We start from the raw sequence: 25,082 nt of genomic DNA on the forward strand, positions 1-25,082 counted from the left end.
TCCAGGACAGCTGGGGCTAACGACTCTGCTTTTCAGATGAGTGGGTCTCTAACTGCCATCAAATGAACAGTGATCAGAGACCAGGCTTCTGTCTGATTTGGATTGTTAATAGCCCGATGTGTTCAGGAGTGCATGGATTCATGCTCTTTCTTCAGCCAGTGCAAGCAAAGCCACATCTTTCAAATAAAGGGGCGAGGGACAGGTTGGTTAAAGCAGGAGGGACTTCTGAGTTGCATTGGACTTTAGGGTCACATCTCATCCAAAAGCATCCTCTCCTAAATTAACCCTTTCTTATCTTTTATAGCCCCCATCACTGGACTATTTTGTCTTCCGTGTAGCTAATGTATTTACCCTCACACCCTCCTGTGTGGTAGGGAAGTGCTGTTATCCCCATTTGACAGATTGGGAAACTGAGTCACAGGGAGTAAATGACAAGGTCATAGGTCACACTTGAAATCTGTGGCAGAACATGAATAGAACCCACGTTTCCCATGTATCAAATGGTAGTGCCCTCACTACTGGCCCCTCCTTCCTCTCTTTCTGCAACACCCATCCAACTACTGGCTATGTCTGACTCTGTTTTGTTTACAAGGCTGATGTGATCGCAGTGTGGAAGTTTAATGGAGGGGGTGGCAGATAGAGATGGGCAAGAACATTTTTGGATAAATTTTCAAGTTTGGGATGTGTACCTGCCTCTTTGTGGAGCTGAGGTCAGCTGCGTTACAAGGCCATACTCAAAACTCCCAGCACTTCCTGGGTTAGGCTGAGGGGAAATCCAGCAAGATCTGCCTCTCCTGTAGAATTCTGGGATTCTTGCTGCCATCCCACCAGGAGCCAGGGAGTGCAGAATCACACAGTTGGGGGAGGGGGGGCGGGAATGAAAGGGCACCATTCCATGGCCCAGGAAAGGGCTGGGTATGATTCAGCTGAGTCTAGGACAACGGGTCACCTTGGATCTTATCTTCTCCAAACAGCTTTACTGATTTCTACTAGCAAAGTACCACACAGTCAACTCCCTGTTCTTCTTCCTTTTGAGGCGAATCAATTTCCTCCAAGCACATCTGATCTGTAGTGGCTTTGGATTGAGTCCTGGGGCCGGATTTTCCAAAGAGCTCAGGGACTGGTCTTCAGAAGCTCAGCACCCACAGAAGTGCTCAGCACCCACTGAGCTCACTTCTCTAAACTGTGTGGCTCCAACTGTGGGTGCTGAATGCTTCTGAGCCTCTAGTTCCTAATATAAAGGGGCGGCCACTTACATGCTAGGGCACCACTGTGCTACCATAATACAAATAATATATAATAATAGCAAATGTCATTAGTTGGAGGGAGTTGAGATCTCAGGGCTTTGCCCGGTTGGTCATTAATTGCTAAGAACCGTCTATCTTGGCGGGAGTTAATGCTGCTGCTTTAAAAGCATGTGAATGTATTCAGTTAAGAACATATAAAGGGTGGATTTAAAGGCCTGATCTAACAAAGTAAGCTGCATATATGGACAGCTGCTTCTGCCACTGTCTTCACGGGTTAGGGGGGGGAGGTGTGTGTGTGAGAGAGAGTAAGGGCCTGTGGTATGGGGGTCTCTTTGCAGGCATCCCTAGGGGGGGATTGTGCTGGGAAAAGGAAAATGGGGTGGCACTCCTGTGGGTGTCCCAGGAGGCATGTCTGTTCCATGTAAACTACATGGACTCCTTAGTAAAGCACCTATTTACAGAGGTGCTGCAACTTGGCATTCCAGCCATGTGCACACGGACTGACCTCCTGGTGCTAACTACAAACCCTTCCCTCCTGCAGCCTCCCACTTGCCACTGCAGAGGCCAGTGGCGGGCATAGCGCTCTGGGCGCAATATACTCACTAGTGACCGCTGTGAGCTCTGCTCTATGGATGGGGTTAAAACTCTCTCACCCACTGGCTAGCACACAGCAGAAACCAGGGAGGTGCTTTTCTCAATCCAGATATGCCCCATCTGGGTAGGTACTCCCCACTCCGCATCATTCTCCTAGGACCCAAGAGCCCACATGAGAGGGAATGGGCTTCCCGCACCTCACCTGTCCTGCAGTGCATCTTGTGCATGTACAACACAGCAGCTGTTGTTTGGGCCAATACTTGGGATTAGGGTGAGCAAATGTGAAAAATCGAGACGGGGGTGGGGGGTAATAGGAGCCTATATAAGAAAAAGACCCCAAAATTGGGACTGTCGCTATAAAATCAGGACATCTGGTTACCCTACTTGGGATCAGCACTTTCCCTGGTATCTCTCTCCAGCAATGCATGATGCATTTTTCTGTTTGCAGTCCTGGGGCTCAATTCTGCTCTTGATTACACTGATGTCAATCGCTTAAGCCAGTGGGGTGATACCAGGGCAATTATGGTATACGTAAGATCAGGATCAAGCCCTGGCCTCTTACTAGGAGTTACAGACTGGTGCAGCAATTAACAGGAAATGGGCACGCAGTTAGCTTCATCACAACTAGGAATCTGCTCAGGTGAAATTTCCTTTTTTAAGGCTCGCCACACACACACCCTGACCGAATGAGCAAATTATCCAGTGTATGTCTGCTGCCTTTTCTGAACTATTTGGATTCAACAAGCATATAAACGGGAGGTTTGGAATAAAACCAGATTCCTCATCAGCATCTCTGGAAGGTGGGAGTGTAATTAACTGCTGATGTTTCTTGACTCTTCATTGCAAGCCAAGCCAGCAGCTATTAAAATTTCGACAATTACTGTAATTAATTTCTGAAAAACAAGTAGAACAGTTAATTGGATGTGAGAGAGGAGCTGTCAGGGAAGTCGCTGTATCAGAGCTGGCTCTGCAGCTCTGCTGGATGAGGCAGGGAAAATGAAAACCCCACAGACTTTCAGTAGATGGCAGTGTTATTAAAAATATGAAGAGCTGGGAAACAAATTCCATCAGTCTCAATAACATATTTAAATCTATTAATCTTTCCTTCCCTTCTCTTTTCTTCTTCCCCCTTCTCTCATTTGATAAGGAATCAGTAGTAGTTGTAATTTATTTAGTATTATAACAATGGAGATCAGAGCCCCATTGTACACGCTTAATAAGAGGCAGTCCCTGTCCCGAAATGCTTGCAATCTAAACAGATGCGAGAAAGGGTGGGACGGCAAATAGAAGCATAGAGAGGTGAAGTGACTAGCCCAAGATCACAACGGCAACACAGACAGGAATAGAACCTGTGTCCCTAAGTCCTCTGCTTCTGTCTGGTAGAACATGCTGCCTTCCTTAATATATGTGATTTGAAGTCTCATTATAATCTGAAGATGAACTCTGTGAAGCTGATTGTGTGAATCTCCATATTTTATTCTTGCTGTGATTTCTGGGCCAAATTTGTTCTGCATACAAGCTGTACTAGCAGCTAGTGCTTCTGAGGTTTTTCTGCCTCCTAGTGTAACCCGCGATTATGATGTAGTCTCCCGAAATTCTCTGGTGATGGGTGAGACACAATAGACTGAAGCTCTGCCATGGCTGTGTCAGCTTTCTGGTGTCAGCCTCTGACACATTCCTGGTATTGATCAGTGCTGGGAGCCCACTGGCGGAGCAGCGAGCTACTCAGGCATCAGGGGGTCATGGTCTTGTGCAAAAGCTTAGCTCAAGGAGCCCTGACAGATAAATAACGCCCCATGGTGGTGGAGTGGTAGCAGATAGAAGGGAAATGAGGAAACCTCTTGAAAAGCCAGCAGGGGGCTGTGGCACCCTGTGTGCACCGTCACACTGGACACAGCATGCCAGTTGTTCTTCCCTTCCCATCCATACTCTGGTTTGGGAGTCGTATTGGAGGTAGCTGGAATGTTTTATGGTTGGACCTTTCCAACAGTGGGCCCCATGTACTCAGGGTATCCGTCCTGTAAACGGGCAGCATCCTACCTGCTGGAAGGGGAATGGGCTTTGGCATGTGTTTGGCCATATAAATGCTCCTTTATTTCTGCTTCCAAACAAGGAAAGAATCCTTGCATGTGGCTCACTATGTGTTCTCTGCCTGAGAGCCCAGGAAGCAGCTGCAGCAAGGAATGGAGATGTCAGTTGTGTTTTTCAGTCCCTTATGTGGCTATACTGTGGTGGTGTTGTGGCATATGCTCCCTGTGCCCAATTCCACTCTTGCTGAAATCATTGAAAGGGCTTCCGCTGAGTTCATTGGGGACTGGATTGGGCTCTCTGCCCACGGGGGCTCTTACAGCTGGCTGGCTGGTAGCGCTTGTGCTTTGTCATGAGGCACATCTGAAGACCAGAAGATGACAGAAGACAAAGCTCTCCTCTGATAGCTCAGAAGTGGATCTTGACTCAGATGTTCAGCTTTCCCAGAGGTAGGAGCCCGTTTCTAAGGAGAACAAAATGTCTGTCAGGATCCACACAAAGGTCTGGGAGAAGGTTTTTGGCCTAGAGTTTGGGGCTGAGTTGAACAGCATGTTCTTCAACAGCAGGGATGGACAATGAGTGGGCGCTGAGCACCACTTTGCTAGTCTGAATGCCATGTAAAAACATTTTGGGATGGAGCATGGAGTTATCTTCCTGAAGGAATCAGTCCAGCTTCATATACAAATCCTTCCATTTCACCAAAGAGGGGAACCAGCAAGCACTGCTCTGCAGAAGCATTAGTGGAGCTCAATAAACATTAATGCATTCTGATTCTGACCTAAGGAAATAGGATCCATTCCCAGTTGGATTTGCTGCTTCTTGGTGACCTTTATCAGACCAAAGCAGTGATTTGCTGAAGTAACACTGAGCGTGTCAATGTACTGAGAGTGATAATAAGTAGCAAGACAGACAGGAGACTCGATCTCACACAGCAGCCTATTCTTCTGACCTGACCAGTATGACAATTAACAGCTGATGAGAATAGATCTGTGGTTGTGTGTTGCAGTCCTCTCTACTGGCAATTAAAAAAACATATGGATGTCAAATGAGACATATGAAAATTTGCTAAAAGCCCTTAAAAAAAAAAAAGGCAGAGGTGCTGTTTGAGTCTTTAAAGGAAATTTATCGAGCATCACTCATGTGAGCACTCAACCCTGGTGCTTTTGCAAACTGTGTCCATTCATTGTAATGACCCCGTTTATGCAAAGCAAATATTCTCTTTCCTTAAATGCAAAATCATCAGTGTCAAAATGAAATTGATGCCTATTTGGAAAGCTAACGGCAAAATAAACTTATTTACCGTCCCCCCTAAGCAAGCTTTGTGGCGCAGGGCATTTGCCACAGAAAGATATTTATATTGAACTTTTACATATTGCTTCTCCTCTTTAAAGTTATCTCGGCATTTCCTGCTTTCTGGATGATTTCCCAGGATGAAGCCTCTCAGATGCCAGAAGTGTCACTGCCGGGCCTGGTCTTTGTGACGTCACAGAAAGATGCATTCCGTGCTCTTGTCAGTGAACCAGGAAGTACAAAGAATGTATTTCCTAGGGGGAACAACACTTTTTAAAATGTATTCCTGTGCTGAATGTTCCTCGTGATCAGTTTGTAGAGTCGTTCAGTGATGACTGGAGGTGGAGGAGTTGACTCCTTCATTCAAAACCTGTCACACAGTTCATCATTTAACCAATCTTACAGATTAGCTTTATCTCCGCAGTCTGAGTTTGGCCCAGTTTTCCATTTTGTGCTGCAATTACCTTTAGCAGGTCTCTCTCGTGATCAGGTTGTATTTGGGAGCTTGTGTGTGACTCGGTTGTATGGATAGGGGAAGAAGGCTGTGCATTCTCAAAAGATTGTGCTGACTCCCGCACTCCAAGCATACTGAGATCCAGAGAGACAGACAGTGGTTGTTTTAATACCTACTTGCATCTTACCCAGTGGTGCTGCTTTTAGGCCTTTTCTCACTACTTTGCCTTTGGAGGTAGTCCTTGATTTAACCGAAACTAAATGGTTTGCTCTTGTTGCTAACTTTCATAGCAGGGCACTTCACAAAAACTGCACAATTGCACTTTCCAAGTAGTGAATTGCTGCTTATAACATTGTGGCAATGTCATAATTAGCCACTTTCATGTTTCATGAGTTATGTTTTGATATTTGACACTTCTCACCCCATAAGCATTTACTATTATTATTTATATTACAGTAGCACCTCGAGGACCACAACCAAGATCGGGGCCTATTCTGCTATAGCCTATACACACGCACATAGTAATAGATTGTGAACCCTCTAGGGTCAGAGACTATCTCAATAGACAAGACAAAGGGAAGTGGGGGACGCAGAAGCCCAAAGTTGGGAAGTGACCTGCACAGTAATGACAGAGCGAAGACTAGAACTCAGCTCTCCTAGCTCCTACTCCAGTACTTTCTCCACTATACTGCCTTTTTAAAAAGAAGAAGGTGTGATTTAAAGTGTCATTATCATAGAACCATATAATGGAGGGCTGGAAGGGACTGGGAGAGGTCATCTTGTACAGCCCCCTGCGCTGAGCCAGGACCAAGTAAACCTAGACTGTTCCTGCCAGGTGTTTGTCCAGCCTGTTCTTAATAACCTTCAGTGACGGGGATTCCACACCCCCCATTATAGCATCTATATTCTGTTATAATCTCTGTTCTCATGGGGTAGCATTTTACACTGGTGCAAGTGACCAGGGGTGCTGGAACAATGTGTATAGTGGGGGTGCTGAGAGCCACTGAAACCCTCTATATGATGGAAACCACAGGAGGTATGGCAGCCCCCCCAGGATCTGTAGTTCCAGCACCTATGTAAATGACTACCCAAGATGCAAAGCAAATGAAGAATCTAGCCCTAAGTCACAGAGTTCAAGGCCATAAGGGACACCCCAGATCATCTAGGCAGCAGTGTCCAATAGAAATTCGATGCTAGCCACGCTTGTGGTTTTGAATTTTTCTTATTAGCTACATTATAAAAAAGCCACATGCATTAGCCACAATTCAATAGCCTATTAGCCACATGTGGCTAGTGGCGAACGTATTGGGACACCGCTGATCTACAGTGACTTGCCTAAGCAGAGCCAAGAACTGAATCCAGATCTTCCCTATCCAGAGCTAACCACAAGGTTACCCTCCCCCTCTAGCATTGATCTCTTCTTCCTGGGGATGTATGTAGATGCTGTATCCTTCCTTGCTGCCATTCTCATTTGGACTTGCTGGGCTCCCTTTAATTCTATGTTTATACATTAATTTTAAAAAGTCAATTGCAGATGAGAGAAACTAACAGCCAGGTGTCCTGCATGTAGAAGATGGGTTTAGGCAGCATTAATAATGGAGTAGCTGAGGGACAGAGAAGGACCTACCTGGCTGCCCTGTATCAGTGGTATCTTACTGTTCTTATTAAGCTGTTGAATTGTCTCGGATTGCCAGACACAGTTAGTGGGGTGGGAGCGCTAAGGGGTAGATATCTCCCCTCCCATGTGGAAAAGGGGATCAGCTGCTGTGATAGCACAATTTCTTTGGAGTCCTTCGAAACTCTTCTCTGGGCCTGGAATCTGTGTGTGTGCCGAGGGGGTGGGAGTGGTGAAATGGTCTGGGTGGAGGCACGTCATCTTCTCTGTTAATGCCATAGCATTCCTTAGCTTATGGTAATACACTCTTTAAGGGGTCCCCAAGGCATCTGAGGTCAGGGTTCAATTCCTCCTTTGGAGCTGCACTGCCAGGGCCTGCAGAGAGATGTGCCTGGGGCACAGAGCTGGACAGATGCATGGGCTGGGGAGATCGGCAGGGTGTGGGGGCAGGTCCTGCAGCCTGTTTTGGGGAGCTGGGAGCCAAATCTTCCCCTCGAGCACCCCCCGTCCCCCGCCAAAGGCTTTACCCTTGAAGGAGGGGAGCTGACCCAGCTGACTTGTCTGGCTTTGAGAGATGTCCATGCAAAGATGTCATAGCATCTGGAGGGCTGCAGGATTGACTTAACATGAGATTCTCTGTGTAGATGCTGTCCCAACTGTAACAGAACAAAAAACCTGCAGGCTGTCTGCACATCATCTCACTGTGCTGCTCTGACCCTGGTGCAGTGTAATGTGCTCTTCACACTCTCTCCATAAAAACCATCCAAACTCTCTGGAATCACCCAAACTCTCAGAAATGTACATTTGCTTAAAAATCAGGCTCCAACTACGGAATCTTCCAAGAAACCCTAGCAAATTATGCAGAAATGTTCTCTTTTTGCTGCGCCTTTCATCCAGAAAGATCCTACCAGGTTTTACTGACTGTATATCAGGACCACTACATCCACCTATCAGGCCAGACTCAGAGGTCTGATGGCACAGCACTACACAAGAATTTAGAACACAGTGTGGAAAAGACAGTATTCAGCCGAGTCTGCAGGAGGATGTTAGGGAAGCAGAATGTAATTCAATGAGTTAGACTTTGGGCAGGACCCCAGAGTTAATACCTCTGCCCTTAACTTTCCAAGAGGTCTTGATTGCCTTGATTACTAATGGTTAAGTCCCCAGGTGTACATCTCTTCCAAAAGGCAGCACTGCTAGCATTCTTAGCACCAGGATGGTTCGATGCTGATTCCGGGGCTGGGAGGGACATCATCGACTGATTCCCCAACAGGAATTACTGCAGCCCAAAGAGACACCTTTCATCCTAGCCCTGACTCCCGCTTAGAGTGTGAGATTCAGTACAAGGTGGAATGGCTGCAAGGCAGTCCCAGCAGCCCTTATCTCAGTGCTGATCTAGACTCTGAGGCTGTGGTGCAAGCCATGCCATTTCTTTAAAAGCTCACTCCAGAACTTCTCATGAACTGTGCTGGGTGCAGGACCCTCTGGAACAGGAAAGAGCCCCAGGAGCACATGGGTGAAAAAGCACGGTAGAAATGGTTCATTCAAAGAAGTCAGACAAGCCATCTTTGTATCTATATGGAAGCGAAGTATGTACAATTCATAGTGCCTACTTCCTGCTCCCCCTTCTCACCACACATGGATGCTGCAAGCCATAACATATGGCTTCAGTTGCACTGTGGCATGACAGTTGGGGTTGGACTAGATGACCTTCAGGGGTCCCTTCCAACCCTGATATTCTATGATTCTATGACAGAGCCCAGTTCTGCAAGCATTCACTCAAGCAGTTCTTACTCATTAATATCAATGGGTAAGCTCCTAATTAGTAAGCTGTTGTGCTAGAGAGGGACTGTGTCTCATGGCTGCAACAGGGGACTCAAGTTCTGGGTTCTTGTCCCAATTCTGGCAGTCCTGGCTTGGTGTGACTTACTCGCTCTGGGTAATATTTTCAAAAGCACGTAAGTGAGTTAGGAGCCTACGTCTCATTGAAAGTCAGTGTGTTAGGCTCCTACAAATGGGATTGTCAAAGGTGCCGGGTGCTTAACTCTCAATAATTTCCAGGGCAGTTAGGCACCATAGCTGCTTTTGAAAATCCCTCTATAAGTGCATCAATGAGATATAGCATCAAATAGTACCTCCCTCAAGGGTGTGTTGGGAAGTTACTCAATGAATGTGTGCAAAGGACTTTGAGTTCCTTGAATGAGAGGTGCTAGGGGAGTGCAAGATTTATTTGTTTTTTGTGGGTCTATGCCTATCTCATTTTTAAGCCCAAGGGGACCGTATCCTGTCAAAATGAATCCACACTTTGAACCTTTTGAGGCATTTGTCTGTCCCCTAACAAACCGACATCATTTGGAAGGGAGAGAAATTCAACTACCAAGTTTTGAAGCGATGAATTGTTAGAAGGAGGAAGCTGGGACTACTTAAGAATGTCGGGCAAATTACTAGATGACATTTTGCCCTCAGACTTTAATCTGATGCAGAGCTGTGAGCCCTGCTGTGTTCTAATTGAACCTCCAGTTCCCTGACTCATGGTGCAAGTAATATGTGTTAGGAAAATCAATCCATGTATATGGGGAAATGTAGACTGGTTTCCTGCCACCATTAACGTTTTCACTAAAAAAACATTTTACTGGAACTAATATTCCTGAAAACAGCACATTTTATTCAAAACAAGGCAATCTCGGTATTGACAGCGCTGCTGTGATAATGAGAACAATCAATTTTTTTGTACTCCATTATGGTTCTATTGGATTTATTTTGGAGTAAACCTATGGTTTCACTTAGCCAAGATCTGTATCTTTTTTATCTTTTTTTCAACTTTATGCAGATTGTAAATAATAATTTGTTTTCATCCTGTGGAAGAGTAAGTGAAAAAACGGCAATAAAAATATAAAAGAGTTATAAACTAGACATTCATTTCCACAGCTCACCCAGTCCTCTTGCTAGAAGAAGAGAAATGTGTATTGGATCCGGAAGGGATCTTATAAGTGTAGTGAGAAAATATACGTTTCTGCTTGTGTAAAGATAAAAGAATAAATCATTGAGATTTAGAGCTAGATTTCTAAAGAGCTTAATTTCCATTGAGACACCAAAATAAGGGAGCAGATTGTCCGGAAGGCTCTGCAGGTTGGGTGCTGGGAGCTGTCTTGAAAATCTGGCCATTAATGTTGCAGTGGGGGCTACCAGGTGGGTGCTCAGCACTTTTGAAAATCTGACCCTAATTTAGGGTGCCTGAATGGGAGCTGAGCTCAGGCCCTGATAGTGGGCATTGAACATGTCAAATTCCAGCCCTGAGCACTTCAGAATCTAGCCTACATGGTCAAAGATGTGAATCTCCTCTTACTTATACCAGTGTTATACCAGTCTACTTCACAGTGAGCCTGGTGGAGTTATTTCCAATTAACATTGCAAGATCAAGCCCAGAATGTGGACATCAGCTACATTTTCTGCATGTCTGATGTCATCGGAATCTTGCGCATATGCTCAGGGATCAGCTGATCGCCATATTTGGGGTCGGGAAGGAATTTTCCTCCAGGGCAGATTGGAAGACGCCCTGGGGGTTTTTCGCCTTCCTCTGTAGCATGGAGCACGGGTCACTTGCTGGAGGATTCTCTGCACCTTGAAGTCTTTAAACCATGATTTGAGGACTTCAATAGCTCAGACATAGGTGAGAGGTTTATCACAGGAGTGGGTGGGTGAGATTCTGTGTCCTGCGTTGTGCAGGAGGTCAGACTAGATGATCATAATGGTCCCTTCTGACCTTAATATCTATGAATCTATGTCATCATCTGTAATTCTTTACTACATAAAGTTTGTATTAACTATTTCCCTCAACAATATTTAACACATCCAAATGCTTCTCCTGTGAGAAATGCCCCAATCTTACAAAGATTTATGGTGATATATACTATATACAGTTACTCCTACAGAGTCCACTTGGGTCTCTGGGCCTTCCTACATCCTGGCTGGCCTACAAGCTGCTTTAAAAATCAACACAAATTCAGTTTTTTAAAAAGTGCTTAAGAACAACTGAAGGCCTCCATTCAGCAAAGCACTTAAGCGTTGCTTAAAGTTAAGCAGGTGCTGAAGATTTTTACTGGATCAAGGCCTTAATTCATGGGGAAGAGATGGCCAGCCCTCTGTGGAGATAGAGGTGGTTAGGGACTATTTAGAAAAGCTGGACGTGCACAAGTCCATGGGGCCGGACGAGTTGCATCCGAGAGTGCTGAAGGAATTGGCGGCTGTGATTGCAGAGCCATTGGCCATTATCTTTGAAAACTCGTGGCGAACGGGGGAAGTCCCAGATGACTGGAAAAAGGCTAATGTAGTGCCAATCTTTAAAAAAAGGGAAGAAGGAGGATCCTGGGAACTACAGGCCAGTCAGCCTCACCTCAGTCCCTGGAAAAATCATGGAGCAGGTCCTCAAAGAATCTATCCTGAAGCACTTGCATGAGAGGAAAGTGATCAGGAACAGCCAGCATAGATTCACCAAGGGAAGGTCATGCCTGACTAATCTAATCACCTTTTATGATGAGATTACTGGTTCTGTGGATGAAGGGAAAGCAGTGGATGTATTGTTTCTTGACTTTAGCAAAGCTTTTGACACGGTCTCCCACAGTATTCTTGTCAGCAAGTTAAGGAAGTATGGGCTGGATGAATGCACTATAAGGTGGGTAGAAAGCTGGCTAGATTGTCGGGCTCAACGGGTAGTGATCAATGGCTCCATGTCTAGTTGGCAGCCGGTATCAAGTGGAGTGCCCCAAGGGTCGGTCCTGGGGCCGGTTTTGTTCAATATCTTCATAAATGATCTGGAGGATGGTGTGGATTGCACTCTCAGCAAATTTGCGGATGATACTAAACTGGGAGGAGTGGTAGATACGCTGGAGGGGAGGGATAGGATACAGAAGGACCTAGACAAATTGGAGGATTGGGCCAAAAGAAATCTGATGAGGTTCAATAAGGATAAGTGCAGGGTCCTGCACTTAGGATGGAAGAATCCCATGCACCGCTACAGACTAGGGACCGAATGGCTAGGCAGCAGTTCTGCGGAAAAGGACCTAGGTGTGACAGTGGACGAGAAGCTGGATATGAGTCAGCAGTGTGCCCTTGTTGCCAAGAAGGCCAATGGCATTTTGGGATGTATAAGTAGGGGCATAGCGAGCAGATCGAGGGACGTGATCGTTCCCCTCTATTCGACATTGGTGAGGCCTCATCTGGAGTACTGTGTCCAGTTTTGGGCCCCACACTACAAGAAGGATGTGGATAAATTGGAGAGAGTCCAGCAAAGGGCAACAAAAATGATTAGGGGTCTAGAACACATGACTTATGAGGAGAGGCTGAGGGAGCTGGGATTGTTTAGCCTGCAGAAGAGAAGAATGAGGGGGGATTTGATAGCTGCTTTCAACTACCTGAAAGGGGGTTCCAAAGAGGATGGCTCTAGACTGTTCTCAATGGTAGCAGATGACAGAACGAGGAGTAATGGTCTCAAGTTGCAGTGGGGGAGGTTTAGATTGGATATTAGGAAAAACTTTTTCACTAAGAGGGTGGTGAAACACTGGAATGCGTTACCTAGGGAGGTGGTAGAATCTCCTTCCTTAGAAGTTTTTAAGGTCAGGCTTGACAAAGCCCTGGCTGGGATGATTTAACTGGGAATTGGTCCTGCTTCGAGCAGGGGGTTGGACTAGATGACCTTCTGGGGTCCCTTCCAACCCTGATATTCTATAATTCTATGATTCTATGGTTGTTTCTAAAGCACTGAGTAGGTCACATTAAGAAAAGGAGTACTTGTGGCACCTTAGAGACTAACCAATTTATTTGAGCATAAGCTTTCGTGAGCTACAGCTCACTTCATCGGATGCATACTGTGGAAAGTATAGAAGATCTTTTTATACACACAAAGCATGAAAAAATGGGTGTTTACCACTACAAAAGGTATTCTCTCCCCCCACCCCACGCTCCTGCTGGTAATAGGTTATCTAAAGTGATCACTCTCCTTACAATGTGTATGATAATCAAGGTGGGCCATTTCCAGCACAAATCCAGGGTTTAACAAGAACGTCTGAGGAAGTTGGGGGGAGTAGGAAAAAACAAGGGGAAATAGGTTACCTTGCATAATGACTTAGCCACTCCCAGTCTCTATTCAAGCCTAAGTTAATTGTATCCAATTTGCAAATGAATTCCAATTCAACAGTCTCTCGCTGGAGTCTGGTTTTGAAGTTTTTTTTGTTGTAATATCACAACTTTCATGTCTGTAATCGCGTGACCAGAGAGATTGAAGTATTCTCCGACTGGTTTATGAATGTTATAATTCTTGACATGTGATTTGTGTCCATTTATTCTTTTACGTAGAGACTGTCCAGTTTGACCAATGTACATGGCAGAGGGGCATTGATGGCACATGATGGCATATATCACGTTGGTGGATGTGCAGGTGAACGAGCCTCTGATAGTGTGGCTGATGTTATTAGGCCCTGTGATGGTGTCCCCTGAATAGCTATGTGGGCACAGTTGGCAACCGGCTTTGTTGCAAGGATAGGTTCCTGGGTTAGTGGTTCTGTTGTGTGGTGTGTGGTTGCTGCTGAGTATTTGCTTCAGGTTGGGGGGCTATCTGTAGGCAAGGACTGGCCTGTCTCCCAAGATTTGTGAGAGTGTTGGGTCATCCTTCAGGATAGGTTGTAGATCCTTAATAATGCGTTGGAGGGGTTTTAGTTGGGGGCTGAAGGTGACGGCTAGTGGCGTTCTGTTATTTTCTTTGTTAGGCCTGTCCTGTAGTAGGTGACTTCTGGGAACTCTTCTGGCTCTATCAATCTGTTTCTTCACTTCTGCAGGTGGGTATTGTAGTTGTAAGAATGCTTGATAGAGATCTTGTAGGTGTTTGTCTCTGTCTGAGGGGTTGGAGCAAATGCGGCTGTATCATAGAGCTTGGCTGTAGACAATGGATCGTGTGGTGTGGTCAGGGTGAAAGCTGGAAGCATGTAGGTAGGAATAGCGGTCAGTAGGTTTCCGGTATAGGGTGGTGTTTATGTGACCATCGTTTATTAGCACTGTAGTGTCCAGGAAGTGGATCTCTTGTGTGGACTGGACCAGGCTGAGGTTGATGGTGGAATGGAAATTGTTGAAATTATGGTAGAATTCCTCAAGGGCTTCTTTTCCATGGGTCCAGATAATGAAGATGTCATCAATATAGCGCAAGTAGAGTAGGGGCGTTAGGGGACGAGAGCTGAGGAAGCGTTGTTGTAAGTCAGCCATAAAAATGTTGGCATACTGTGGGGCCATGCGGGTACCCATAGCAGTGCCACTGATTTGAAGGTATACATTGTCCCCAAATGTAAAATAGTTATGGGTAAGGACAAAGTCACAAAGGTCAGCCACCAGGTTAGCCGTGACATTATCGGGGATAGTGTTCTTGACGGCTTGTAGTCCATCTTTGTGTGGAATGTTGGTGTAGAGGGCTTCTACATCCATAGTGGCCAGGATGGTGTTATCAGGAAGATCACCGATGGATTGTAGTTTCCTCAGGAAGTCAGTGGTGTCTTGAAGGTAGCTGGGAGTGCTGGTAGCGTAGGGCCTGAGGAGGGAGTCTACATAGCCAGACAATCCTGCTGTCAGGGTGCCAATGCAGGAGAGTGGGGTAGGGGGAGAGAAAATCTTTTGTAGTGGTAAACACCCATTTTTTCATGCTTTGTGTGTATAAAAAGATCTTCTACGCTTTCCACAGTATGCATCCGATGAAGTGAGCTGTAGCTCACGAAAGCTTATGCTCAAATAAATTGGTTAGTCTCTAAGGTGCCACAAGTACTCCTTTTCTTTTTGCGAATACAGACTAACACGGCTGTTACTTTGAAATAGGTCACATTAGTGTGACTGCCCATGTGCTTAAAGTTAAGCATGTGCTTACATACTTTGCTGGATCATGCCCTGTGTATCGTGAGAGAGCAAGTGGTGTTATCTCTGTCTTATACAGGGGAACTGACTGACTTCTACCCTAGTCCCTTCACAAACATGGTGTTTCTGCAAGAGAGCTTGACCACAGATGACTGAGCAGTAGTCAGATGGGAGAAGATGGCTGGGCTCTCCTGATGCTGAATTTTATGGCACAGCCACTAATGGATTTAATCAAAGCAGCATTGCTGTAGACGCCGATCCTGGAAGCTGCTGCTCTTGGGTGGACCTCTGCAGCTCTCTGGAGCCCATTGAAATCAAGGATCCGCATGGAGCCAGTCTGTGGAGTTAGGGTCTCAGGCACACTGACACCAGCCCTCTCTTTGTTTTAGCTTTCCCAGGAAATCCAATGCGCTGTGGCCGATCACGTCCAGTCCTTGGTGAAATCGGAGAAGAGCCGTCAGGTGATGTGCGCATCCGGCTTGCTGAGCACCATCATAACCTTCTGTCAGCATGCTCTGAACAATGACAGCCATCCATTGCACCTGCCTCTCATCAGGATTTTTGAGAAGCTGGCCTCACAATCCATTGAGCCAGATGTATTAAGGTACCGGATCTGTATTTAGCAAAGTGGTTTTATAGTGTCTTTCTGCACTAAGGCTGTGGATCCTTTAAGGAAATAGACTAACACAAACTAGCACTGTGATTCAGCAAGACACTTCACCCAGCTGGGACACCCCACAGGGTGAAAGTTAGGGACATGCTTGAATAAATTGCAGAATTGGGACCTAGGGTAGTAAATCTTTGCATTTCTGTAGAACCTTCCACCCAGGGATCTCAAAGCACTTGATAGATGTTAATTAATTAAAGAAGTGCAGTACACCTAGGAGGAAAGGATTATTTTTCTGTTTTTCAGATGGGGAAACTGAGGTGCAAAGAGATGCATCGATTTTCCCACATTTGCGCACACTGTCAAAGACAGACCCAGGAGTCATATTGCTCAGTCTCTTGCTCACATCAATAGACCACACAGTCTCCAATAAAGCTAACAAAGGCCAGTGTGGCGTGGGCTTTGGAAGGAGTGGAGTGCAGGCTGGGTTTGAATGCGCACCACAAATTTGTCCAGATTCTCCGAACATCTTGTCCAAAGCTGAGCTGTAGATTGTTTTCTTGTGAGATTTCTAAAGCTTCCTCCTTCTGGTTTGGCTGGAAATTCAGCTTTTCTCATGGCACCGTGGAACTTTGTCTGCAAATCGCAGCCAGCACCAGACAAAGCAAAGATCTGGGAGAGAGAAAAATATTGGGGAAGATATAACCAGCCTTGTGATGCTAATATTAGGGATGTTGAAATCCGCGACTCCATCACATCATATCTGAAATGCAGAGGATAATCAAGAGGCAACTGATTTTTTTTAAGGATTTAGGGGACACCTGATTTTAGGAATGTCTTCCTTTAAGAGTGTCAGGTGGCTTGCAAGATCCTTATGAAATCAGTGGCCTCTTGATTATCCTCTGCATTTCAGATATGGTGTGGTGGTGTTACTGATTTAAACTCATGCCCAGGCCGGTGTACACATAGGCTTTTCTGCAGAGCTGGTAAAACAGCTTTCTTTCTTTCTTTTCTTTTCTTTTTTTTTAAACCAAAAAATAAGAGAAAATCCATTTATTTCATTCCATTTGAAACTTTTCCAGGAATTTTTGAAAAAAAGAAATTTGATGAAAACAATGAATATGAAGATTTTTGTTTTGTTTCAAATGTGGATTCCCCCCTCGCCCCCCCAATAAAAAACAAGTTAAGAAAGTGAAGGATAAAAGAAGATGAAACAAACAATGTTTTCTTTAATTTTGGAAAATGTTGATTCCGCCAAAAAGTCATTCTTTTGTGTGGGGAAAAGCTTTAGAGTGTGATTTCTATTTTTTGTCCCACTCTGCCTTTCAAAGTAAAGTTGGCTTCACTAGTTAGAAGGCAGTAACCTCAGGGCTTTGCTGTGTGTGCATTGATGGCAGTGCTCCCATATATCCTATACAAAGGTGTTTGTGTTCTCAGGCAGTTCCTCTGGCTTGGGACCCCTCCGCCAGCCGTGACTGGGGCGTGCAGAAACCCGGTTAAGACTCCATTGTGTCAAGAGACTAGTTTGTGTAAAGCAGCTTGCAGTGAAGGTGAGAGCAGCAGCGTGGAGAATGGAGTTGGTATTCCGGGTGCGCATGCTGGGGAAGGAAAGCTGCTGCCAGACCTACTTGCTGAGAAGCCAGGCACAGCGCAGATCTAGCGTGCCAGAGAACATTAGTCTCTAGAGTGGGCCACTGTGACAAACTGGCATGTTGATCAACAGCAGGAGCTGAGCCAAGAGCGTTCAGAGCTCAAAGCTGAGGTTTGATAGCTTGAGCTCATGATAGACTCTGTCCCTGAGGCTGTGATAAACTCAAATCCTCACACAGAGTGGGATGCTGACCGGTGGTTTACACTAGCTCATCCAGCAGTGCTCCCCAAAGGTGTATGGCCTACTGGGCTGGGGGCATGAGCATACCTGCCTTCTCCTGTGGATCTAGAGGGAGTGCATCTATACGGAGCATTATTCACTTCAGGCAGCACACGCCCTGTGCTCCTCACCGGTACAAAACCATAATGATAGAATTCCCACCCCATACACGTGTTTTGCACATGTGCCAGTAACTCCATAAGGGGCAGGGTGGTGGAGAACCAGCCCCACAAGTTCTGCACAGGCACAAACTCAGCACTCACCTGCCCGTTGGGTTTAGCCCTTTAGCTATTGAATGATGGAAGTGGGGAAAGGAACCAGCAGGGTTAGGCACCTGCCCCAAGGAGGAAGAGGGCAGGGAAGTGCACTCTTACCTGAGAACCTATGTTGGGGAAGAAGAGCTGCTTCTCAGAGCTCTTCTCGCAGACCTCACCTACGACTGGGGGACGCTTTTGTCTGAAACTTTTTTCGCTGACCAATGCAGGTTTGTTGACACTGAAATACTCTGTGAATTTGTGCACCAAACCGTTTGTATAAAACCAAAAAAAAACCCCTACCACCACCGCCAGCTCCTTCTCCCCCCACCCTGCCCGTCCCCCATGGCAACGTTTTGATTTTTCAGTTTGAACCGATGTTTCTTTTCAAAATTTCCTTTAATTTTATTTCAAAGTTCAAAAACATTCAAGAAACGTTGACATCAAAATCAAAAGTTTCAGTTTTGTCCAAACAAAACGTTTAGTCTGATCTGAAAGGAAACTTGTTTTGGCTTTTTTTCGATTTGCTGCAAAAAATTTAAAATTTCATTTTCTGTTCAGTGTGAAAAAATGTGGTTTTTTTTCTGATTTTGCAAAATTGCTGACTGACTGAACAATGCATCATTCCCCCAGCTCCACTCCTATTTCACCCCCCATGCCCTCCGCAGCACCAGAAAGATTTCTGCAGCCCACTGAGGACTAATTGAGCATAGAGGGGGAAGCCGTGACTGATCAGATACATGCTTTGTGGCTGCAATCAATGAATTGGAAAGAAGCATGCTACAGAATGGAAGCAATGACAGCACTGTGCATTGCTAATGATGGGCTTTATTGTCGTAGATTCAGGAGCAGCCGTACCAGACAATCCTGTGGTTACTCAGCTAGCCACGCGGAACACCAGTTCCCCACGGGCGTCCAGGGGCTCTGCGATGGCTCTCCAGACATCTATGAGTCTCATCTCCATGACGTCGCCGCGGAACTTCCAGCCACACAACACTTCCTTGGCACCGTCCTTCGTGGAGTTCGACATGTCCCCTGAGGGATACGGGTATTGCTGCGATTCATGCTGCTTTTTGTATCACTTTACAGAGCCTCCAATCTCTTATTTTGGACCAAACAAGAGAGTCATAGCAGATCCTCCTGCTCCCATAATTCCCCTCCGTGCAGCACTTCTAGCAACTCATACAGTCTACCCACAGCCCTCCTAGTGATCTTGCATTGGCCCCTGGAGGATCTGCTAGGTCTCCTCCATCTCTGCCATGCTCTTACTCTCATCATCAGCCTGGACCCACTGAGGGGCTGAGGCTGCAGGATTGTAGTCAGTGGGAGGTTGGCGTGCGGAAAGAGCACAGAGCCAGGTCCTTAATAGCTCGCTGAGACAGGATTGAATTTCTGCTTTCTTTGTTTTGCAGCTGTTTGTTCCTCCCCACGCTCTCCACTGTGATGGGCCCCAATGTGGAACGCTCCATCTCAGGAGGGATTGGAATGGGTAGGTACTTGCTGGTTCACATGGAGCCTTCTGAGAAAGATGAACATAGCCCTCCTGTTCTCAGGCATCCTGCGGTAGCCAGAGATGACCGCATACAAGACCACTGCTTCAACACCCTCCCAACTCTTGCCTCAGATTCAGCTCTGAGGTATAGAGCTCAGGCCTCTCTCTGCAACAGGCCACGCTGCAACATCTGCTCTGACTGTTAGGAGTAAAGGGGTGACTTAAGGCAGGGCAGATACCAGGAAAACACTCTAACAGGTGAGATCCAGTAGACTGTGGGATAATCCCCCAGAGGAAGGGACAGAAGCTGCATCACTTGAAACATTTAAAACTAGGCTGGATAAAACACTTGGAAACATCCTGTCTGTAAGAATCTTGCATTGGCCCCTGGAGGATCTGCTAGGTCTCCTCCATCTCTGACCTCTAGAATTCTCTGAACTCTGGGGAAGTTCGGTTCCAATTCCAGATCTGGACTCCCCCCACAGGAGGCAAACCTCTAAGTGTCTCTCTCCTTAGTCAGTGGCCTGGTGACCCCATTTCTCTTCAGGTTTCAGAGTAGCAGCCATGTTAGTCTGTAGCCGCAAAAAGAACAGGAGTACTTGTGGCACCTTAGAGACTAACAAATTTATTAGAGCATAAGCTTTCATGTATCCCATGAAAGCTTATGCTCTAATAAATTTGTTAGTCTCTAAGGTGCCACATTTCTCTTCAGTTAATCCTGGGCCACACACATCCTGTCTGGCACAATAGTAAGAGAGGCAGTGCTGTCTATAGGGGGGAGTGGGGGGACTTGGAATTAAAGCTCCTGGATTCCACAGTTACTGCTTCCACTTACATGCTGGGGACTTCAGAGAAGTCATTTGACTGCTCTGTGCCTCACAGGGCTCTAGATTAATATTTGAAAAGGGCTCTGAGATCCTCAGATGAAAGGAACAAAGCCCTGTTGTTAGGGACGGGGCAGGGGAGCCTGTTTCCTCACATTCATTTCGTTTCCTTCCTGCAGGTGCTAGACTGTTCCCACCCTCGGGCGGCCTGACTGTCTCCTCCTGGTTCCTTGTCAGCAGGTTCTGCTCTGCCCGTGATGCCCACCGCCTGCGCTTCCTCACCGTGGTGCGGCACATGTCGAGGATGGAGCAGGAGTTTGTCTGCTTTGCTGTCAGCTTCTCCCCCACAGACCGCTCCTTGGTCATCTCTACAGAGGAAGTGGAGTTCCAGCCACTGGGTAAAGCTTTCCACGGTCAGCCTCTGGGCACCACAAGGCCAGGGCCTCAGTCATTCGGCGGAACTAGATATTTAAAGGGCAATCTCTACTTTCCTTTTAAAAAGGAATTCTAGCCCTCTGCCTTGGAAAGAGCATTGGAAAACAGAAACAGCTATCCACTAATCACTGGGGTCGAAAGGGAAAAGGAGTGGAAGGGTGGGGGACCAAAGATCCCTTCCCCCTCTTACCTGTATCTATTTATCTCTGGGTTCTGTACTGCCACCCATCACTGCAGCATCAGACGCCTGTATTCACAAAGGGACTTCAGCATTATGATGCTGGGTGTCGCAAGGCTTAACTTCCTGGCGCCTAGAAAATCCTGCAAAGCCTGAGTGAGGCACCTCCGCTCCCTAGACAGTAAATGGGGAGAGACAGCCCCCTTTGACAGTGATTCACAAAACCCAGTGCACTAGGCAGCTCCTTGCCTAAGCCAGCCAATGGGAGGGGCCAACAAAAAGGCTGTGCACTGAGCCTGTGGGGATAGGTGCCTACATCTGGGCTGCAGGGCGGCACCTAGCTCTGCTTGTGATCCACAACGCAGGAACCTTCTTTGGAGTTAGGCATCTCAGGAGCTCTGAAAAGGAAGCTGGGGCGGGGATCACACGCTGTGGTGGATGATGCTGGATGACCTCCCTCATTATTTTTAGCCTCATGGTTGGGGTACTCACCTGGGATGTGGGATTCCCCTCATTCAAGCCCGCCCCCTCCCCCACCCCCCCGATGAGGAGAAGGGATTTGTACAGGGATCTGCCCTCACCACTGTGCCATGGGATACTGTGATGTGCGGTCTTTCAGTCTCTCCCAGGGAAGCTGTTCCATTGTGGATACAAGTTACAAGGGAGGCCCTTCTCCCCTCCCTGATCTGGGAGGTGATCTCTGAGCATGCCCTCCAGCCTGGACCCCACACACGGGTTAGGCAGCTGAATGCCTGTCTTCCACTGGTTTGGGAATCGCTCTGGAGCTTAGGCAGGAGATGGGTGCCCCAGGAGCCTAGAAGGAGGCAGCAGCACATAGGCCAGAGGCAGAAATGGGCACAAAGTTCAATGGGAGTTTTGTGAATTGCAGTGGAACCTAAAATGTAGGTGCCTAAATGCTTTTTGAACCTAGCCCTGGGTGCCTTCCACATACAATCAACAGCACTAGTTGGCCAAGTGAGAATTCCCTGGGGTGGTGGAGCTGTCGGTGTGTCTGGTCGCTGTGCCAGCCCCAGTCCAGTTTTAGGGGGTGGGAGAGGGCCAGGGCCAGAGTGCATGCGATCCCTTGGGGAGCGCTGCTGGCTGGAATATGTAATGTCAGCCAAGTAAGCTTGAGGCATGTCTGAAAGAATCATCTCGCTGTCCCTCCGCCAAATCCTCAGGCCGGACTTGTGCAGAGTGGTACAAAACAATCTGCCTCAGGTGTTTGGGGGTTGTTGCTGTACAACACTGTCAGCAGCTCGTGAAGCAAACACCAAAACGCATCATCTGGTGTGAGTCAGTGTAATCCTGGATCCTAGCAGGACAGAGATGGTGGTCTAGATTCTCGGTCCTGCTGAATTTGTGCTTCGTACAGCAAAGACATGGAGCTGCTACATCTCCCTGATTCTCAGGGTGGATCTGTGCCAGCATCAGTGTGGGTTAGAGTAGCCCCCAGGCTGCTCTGTTATATCCCAGATGACAACCAATCATATGTATTCTGACATTCTCCTTTCCCAACCCCTCTACCAGGATTAGATTGGGGCTGGCTCAGTGGCCAGGCACACGAGATTTGTACTCACCCAAAAGATCTGGAATTCACCCAAGAATTAATATCGATTCTATTTATTACTCCACTTCTATTCTTTGCACTTGATTTTCAGTGCTCTACTTTGGACAGTATAGTTTATTGCAATTAGCAGAACTTTGTACTGCTTGGAGTGAAAGTGGAGTGAAATTGATGCAGATTTCATTGCAAATTAAACAGATACATTGTGCATTGTGTGCTCTTTTATTCTTCTTTTTAATTACATTTCTGATTCCTTTCCCCAACCCTCAAGAGAATCACTGAACACGTGTGAAAGATCCTGTCTCCTACTTCCATTATACAGTGTGTGAATAGCATTGTGTTATCCCAGGTGGGATCTGTAAACCTGACATCAAAAACAGAGGCCATCTGGCTGTATTTAAGCAATCATTTGATTTGTCTTACTCAGAGCTGAGCAGATCATTGTTTTTTTTTCCAGTTTGGCCACTGAACAGAAAAAAAATCCGTTCATTTTGAACCAAAATGGATTTTGTTGTTGGTTTTTTCCTCGACATAATGAAAAACTGAAAATTTTATCCAGGTTGAATGAACCATTTTGAACATCTATTCGAAGCAACATTTTCAAAAAGAAGTGTCTAAAGGATTCATTTAGAAAATGTCAAAGCAAACCGTTTAGGTGTTTTTCAGAAAAATTATTTTCGTTCATATTTGTCCGATACTATTCGCCAAATTCAACCTTTATTCACAAATGAGTTTGTTCGCCCCAAAACTGCATTTCTGGCACATTTACTATTTAGCCAAACCATTTCACCCACCTCTAGGCTTAGTAAGAGTTGGTAGCGACTTATAAGTACATGTTGAGCCCCTACAGAAATGGTTATGTTAGGCTGTGGGGCAGTGCATTGAAATGTATTGGAATATGACGTAAGTTCCCTTTGATGTTTGGTAGAAGGTGTTCTGGAGCTCGCTCGTGTGTTGCTGTATTACTTTGCCTGGACTACAAAGTCCCAGTTGTTGAGAAGTACCTGGAGTGAGGGTGTGTCTCCATGCATGCGTGCACGCACAGACAATACGTCATTCTAGGTTACTTCTAAAGAACAGAAATTCTGTAGTCCAGTTGTATATGTATGTTACTGTGTGGCTGTGTAAGAGCTAGTATTATTGCTATAAGAAAAGGAGTACTTGTGCCACCTTAGAGACTAACAAATCTAAGGTGCCACAAGTCCTCCTTTTCTTTTTGTGAATACAGACTAACACGGCTGCTACTCTGAAACCTATTATTGCTATGTCTGCCCTAGTCACAGTATTAGATAATATAGATCCCCTTGTTGCTGTACCCTGGCACCTGCACGAACATCTAATGTGTATCTTCCCCACAAGAATGTGAGTCTTCTCCAACAAGAATGGTTTCTTAGGTATGTAAAATGACACCCCTTTTGCCATTAATATTCTGCTGTTGAAGGAGACGATGCTAAATTAATGTGCTAAATTGTGCCAGGTGCCCAGAAGTCTTTGAGAATAGTGCAGTGTATAAATTAATACCTGTTCTTATTCTCACTGATAATGACATGAGGGCCGTGCACAGATCTGGAGCATAGAGGGGACTGAGATGGCAGTGAACACCCCCTGATCTCCTGGCTTCCAAAGCAAACAGCTAGTTAGTTTCCCTGATTTTTGAATGGCTATTCTCAGGCTGTCACTTATCCATTTCTTCTTATCCAATTATCAGAGCTGTGCTTGGTAATTCACACGTGACCCTGATTAATTCATGGGAGAAGGGGCTGGGACTGGGAGTAGGGGGTACAGTGCAGCTGGGATTTTCAAAGAAGTCTAATGGAGTTAGGTGCCTGATTCCCATTGAGCTGGGTGCCCAGCTCCCTTAGGCACCTTTGAAAACGCCAGCTTACCTGTCTCCATAATGCAGTCACCACATACAAAGGATCTGCACTTGTTCAGCCTCTAAGAGATCCTTTCCATAGCAACTCAATCAATGAGGACTTGAGGCTTTGTCTTGTTTAGAATCAGTTTCATTTTACAGCACTCAGGACTTTGGGAACAAACCATTGTTCTTGAGAGCTGGCGGTATTTGGGAGCTCAGCTCCGGTACACACTGTGTGAATTTCGAGGCTTAGGGAAACCTTAGGTCTTGATAATAGGACTCCAGTAGTTTAGATAATATATACACTGACTTTTATTGCTCCCTCCCTCCCCTCCATAACTGCTTTCCAGAAGCTCCGCAGTCCTACCCCTGGCTCTGACACTGACTGACTCTGTGATCTTGGGCAAGTCACTTCACCTCTCTGTGCTTCAGTTTCCCAGTCAGTACGTTAATATTAGTTGCATTGAAATAATGCCCAGAGGTCCGCATCAGGATTGAGGCTGTATTTTGCTGGGCCTTGTGCAAACACACAGTAAAAGACAGCCTCTGCTCTGTCTGCCTGCCGCTTAAGTGCTTGTTCTTTCTGTGCAGACATCATGGAACCTGAAATGGAGGTCCCAAATCACCCCTCAGCCCCAACTCAGATTGAGTTCAGCTGCACCCAACAGCTAGCCACAGGGCAGTGGCATCACCTCACAGTGACGGTTGCTAAGGAAACAAAAAGGAGCTGCATAGTTTCGGCATATATCAACGGACAGATACTTGGCTCTGCTAAGGTAAAGGTTCTCTTCATAAAACCGTACTTGGCAGCTGGTCATTTGCATTTCTTGGGTCGGTTTCTCCCTGTCTTGTTAATCCCACAGCTAGGAGACCTCAAAGTGC

The 25,082-nt window shown here is 46.3% G+C and overlaps 1 protein-coding gene across 1 annotated transcript in view; it reads left to right on the forward strand.

Moving 5' to 3' along the window:
* The window catches only part of WDFY4 (WDFY family member 4), a 237,361-nt gene that overhangs the window by 53,017 nt on the left and 159,262 nt on the right, over positions 1–25,082 (forward strand). The window contains exons 14-19 of the mRNA XM_077822441.1: positions 15,505–15,719; positions 17,160–17,272; positions 18,687–18,894; positions 19,259–19,335; positions 20,342–20,560; positions 24,792–24,976. Of these exons, the coding sequence (XP_077678567.1) occupies positions 15,505–15,719; positions 17,160–17,272; positions 18,687–18,894; positions 19,259–19,335; positions 20,342–20,560; positions 24,792–24,976 (1,017 nt within the window). The remainder of the gene's footprint in view (positions 1–15,504; positions 15,720–17,159; positions 17,273–18,686; positions 18,895–19,258; positions 19,336–20,341; positions 20,561–24,791; positions 24,977–25,082) is intronic.

The sequence above is a fragment of the Eretmochelys imbricata genome, chromosome 7, assembly GCF_965152235.1.
Source record: "Eretmochelys imbricata isolate rEreImb1 chromosome 7, rEreImb1.hap1, whole genome shotgun sequence".
Classification (NCBI taxonomy): domain Eukaryota; kingdom Metazoa; phylum Chordata; order Testudines; family Cheloniidae; genus Eretmochelys; species Eretmochelys imbricata.